Source organism: Malurus melanocephalus, unplaced genomic scaffold, assembly GCF_030028575.1.
Source record: "Malurus melanocephalus ecotype Western Australia unplaced genomic scaffold, MMel_1.1 scaffold_67, whole genome shotgun sequence".
NCBI lineage: Eukaryota > Metazoa > Chordata > Aves > Passeriformes > Maluridae > Malurus > Malurus melanocephalus.
The window spans coordinates 2374297-2377484 of record NW_026623299.1 but is presented as its reverse complement, the minus strand read 5'-3'; the positions used below and the strand labels follow the sequence as shown (position 1 = coordinate 2377484).

General features: G+C 40.8%; 1 protein-coding gene across 1 annotated transcript in view; it reads right to left on the bottom strand.

Moving 5' to 3' along the window:
- THSD7B (thrombospondin type 1 domain containing 7B) overlaps nt 1-2934 on the bottom strand; it is a 238689-nt gene extending 235755 nt beyond the window's left edge. Inside the window, exons 1-2 of the mRNA XM_057366569.1 lie at nt 2850-2934; nt 685-858 (exon numbers count right to left, since the gene is read on the bottom strand). Of these exons, the coding sequence (XP_057222552.1) occupies nt 685-823 (139 nt within the window). The 5' untranslated portion in view covers nt 824-858; nt 2850-2934. The remainder of the gene's footprint in view (nt 1-684; nt 859-2849) is intronic.
- Nucleotides 2935-3188: the final 254 nt, after the last annotated feature.

Below are 3188 nucleotides of genomic sequence, written 5' to 3'. Positions count from 1 at the left end.
AAAGGGATCCTGGGCATGGAAACCCCTGGTTCCGCTGGGTATTTCTGATTGAGCACTTTAAGTAAACATTTCCCAAATTTGCCAATCTTTCCACTTCATTGAACTTTCTCTGTTGGTGTGTCTTGTGCTACAAATCAAGCACCCAGTGCATGTTTGGGTGGGGGCAGCTGTCCTACTCTACCTCCATCATCAGGAGTCATGGTGCTCCCAAAACATCTTCACAGCTTTCCACACTTTGTGCACACCCAGTTTGCCACATTCAACCACTGCATGTGTCCAACTTGACTGAGGGACAGAAATAATCCATTAAATGTACCAATGGAATTACAAACAGATCAACCCAGAGCATGGACTTCTGACTAGGTTCATCCTGAGAGATGCTGGTGTGCCCTTTGCATTCAAAAATGAAGAGAAAATTATCAAATATTCCAGAGAAAGCAACAYTAGGATACTGATCCAGTAAAAATACCCTTAGATGAAAAGCATTTAGGAATCCAGAATTGTGTTCTGGGTGCATGAAGATTATTAATGTGAAATACAGATTAACCCCTTCTATTTTTTAAAAACAAAAGAGAATAGAAGACATTATCAGACTTCTTTAATTTATTATTGAGCTAAAACAGAATGGAGAAAAGATGATTACTCCAAATATCTAGCAGAGAAGCTAACACATCTTTTTCCTACCTGTTTTCCAGACGAACTGGTGACCTCTCCTGGCTTCCAGATCAGCTGTTTGCAACGTTAAGAAAACAAACAAAAGGAAGGGCTTCCCCAGGCTCTGCCATGCCCAATGAGGAGAAAACCAGTTCTGTTGTAGAAGCATAATTCAGATAATTCAGTCTCTTGTCTTCTTTGGTCCTAGAAAGAACAAAAAAGAAAACAAAAAGAGAAGGCTTGCTAAAATATTTAAACCACCAAGGCAACCAGCTCAGCCTAAGGGAACCTGGTGGCCCCTGTGCATTCCCCAATCCCTGAGTGCCAGATTTGATGAGGACCAGTCTGTTACAGGAGAGGGACATGAAAAAGGAGGAGGGGAAGAAAGAGAAGAAGGGCCAGTTCCCAGAGGACCTACAGTCTCATCCTACAAAGCCACTGTAAATGCTTTTAGCRGGTTCTAAAGAAGAAATCTGCCAGTGCAAATAAATAGCAAAGGATCCAGCAGCAGCATGTGGTGTGCCCCTTATTCTCTCCATTTAGCTTTAGGAGGAATATTATCATGATATAGGCAGAATAAACCAAAMTGAGAATGGATTCCAGGTGCAAAATTCAGCCCCAAATACAGAGTCCACGCCCTACATTTAAGGTCCCTGACAAGTGAAATACCAGGTGTGGAGGGGTTTTAGCTCCATACCCTGTGTAAATATGGGATACACAAGAGCAACATCAGAAACACAGCAGGAACAGCAGGGAAACTGGGGTTGCTTATTAGCACATGATGAACCAGCATGAAAGGGAAAACCAGACACTACACAGGCATTTCTATGGAATTTGGGACTCTCATTCAAGTCCCTTTGGATCATTCAAGCTGCAAATCAGCAACCAGTTACTCCAGAGAGGTGTCTCTGACTAAGGGATTTTAATTAAGCTCCCCAACACTCCTAACAAATATCAGAGGAACACTGTGAAAGAGATAGGAGTGGATCAAGTCCTGCTGCTGCAGCTGTTTTAGACCACACAATTCATTAAAACAATCGCTGTGTGGAAGCAAGGAGGAATGTTTCTCTAGAAAAAGCAGGAGACCAATCCTAAACGCCAGCTTCAGCAATCACCCACATTGTTTATATAGCACAGGAAAGCTGCAAACAACCAATATTAAGAAAGTCAAGCAACAAAATAAAACTTTAAAAAATTCCAGTTCAGTTTAGTAATACCAGTTCTGTCTCTCATTCCACAAGATGACCAATTAGACAYTGAGGCAGATTTTAGATGAGTTTCAGGGTATTTTGGATTTATCCATATTCAGGTGGGAATAAGTCTCAGAAAATGTTCATGGTACTTTCACATCAAACAAGTTTCTGATGTAAATTTATATGTGAATTCTTCTGATGCAAMGACTTTTGTATTTTTACCATGTATTTACACCATGCTTAAATTCCCCACATAGTTCTACTTATTAGTGATGAATCCTACTTTTATAGGTAAAAAGGTCACATCCATACTTGCTTAAAAATGGAGATAACACCTGTCTTCAAGATTTGTCTTCATGGGCATAATCTTGGTGATTTTCATTAAAATTATCAGTTATTAGAAGTTTAGCCCAGAAAATTCCATTACATTCCCAACCTTATGAAAAGCAACATTGTCATAGCACATAATACACAGCATCGTTCTTGATAAGAAACTGAAGATAAATCTGGAAATTGTGCACACTGAATATACAGCAAAGCTTTTAATTTCAGGCTGTATTCAAATTACTTTGAAACAGTTTCTATCATGATAAATTCATGCAATTACTTTTAATCAGATTCTGACTAACTATAGTGGGAAATACAATGTAATATCTGTTATCAGGTTTAGCTCATTCTTGTGTTTCAGATGAGCAGCATCTCATGTACAACCTGAAAACCCATCAACCTGACCAAATGCAGTAACATGGGCAAGGATCAGATTTATGCTTTGCTGATGTCTTCTGATTAATCTTATTCAGAATTCATATTTAATTTAGAATGCATCCAACTGAGTCCCAACACCCAGGAAACGTAACAGAGCACAAATGGCCACATGAAGCTCGAAAATCTTGAGCTTTATTGATAAATCCAACACAGCAGCAAAGTCCCAGGTTGTGGGGAAGATGGGCCCATAGATATCCTGCAATTGAGGGGTTTTTGCCCATCAGGATGGCTGCTCACCTCACACAGAAGAGCTGAGGAGGAGCGACTCGCCCAGGGCCTTCAGCATCGCAGTCACCATCTATGACGGTCGGAAAACAGCGTCACCGACTTTCTGTCAAGGGAAAGAGAAGGAATTAGTGACACTGGCTCCAATACTGTTCACACACAAAAATACAAAACAAGAAATTATTCAGATTTCAGTGCTGGAGGGGAGCCACACGCCTAGCCCTGCACAGACAGCGCTCAATGGACTCACAGGGCAGCTCTTCAGGGCCAGAAAATGCCATAAAAACAACACAACTTCAACAGGCAGGGGCGTGAAATGGGCAAATCCAAGGATAACTCAGATAACAGCTG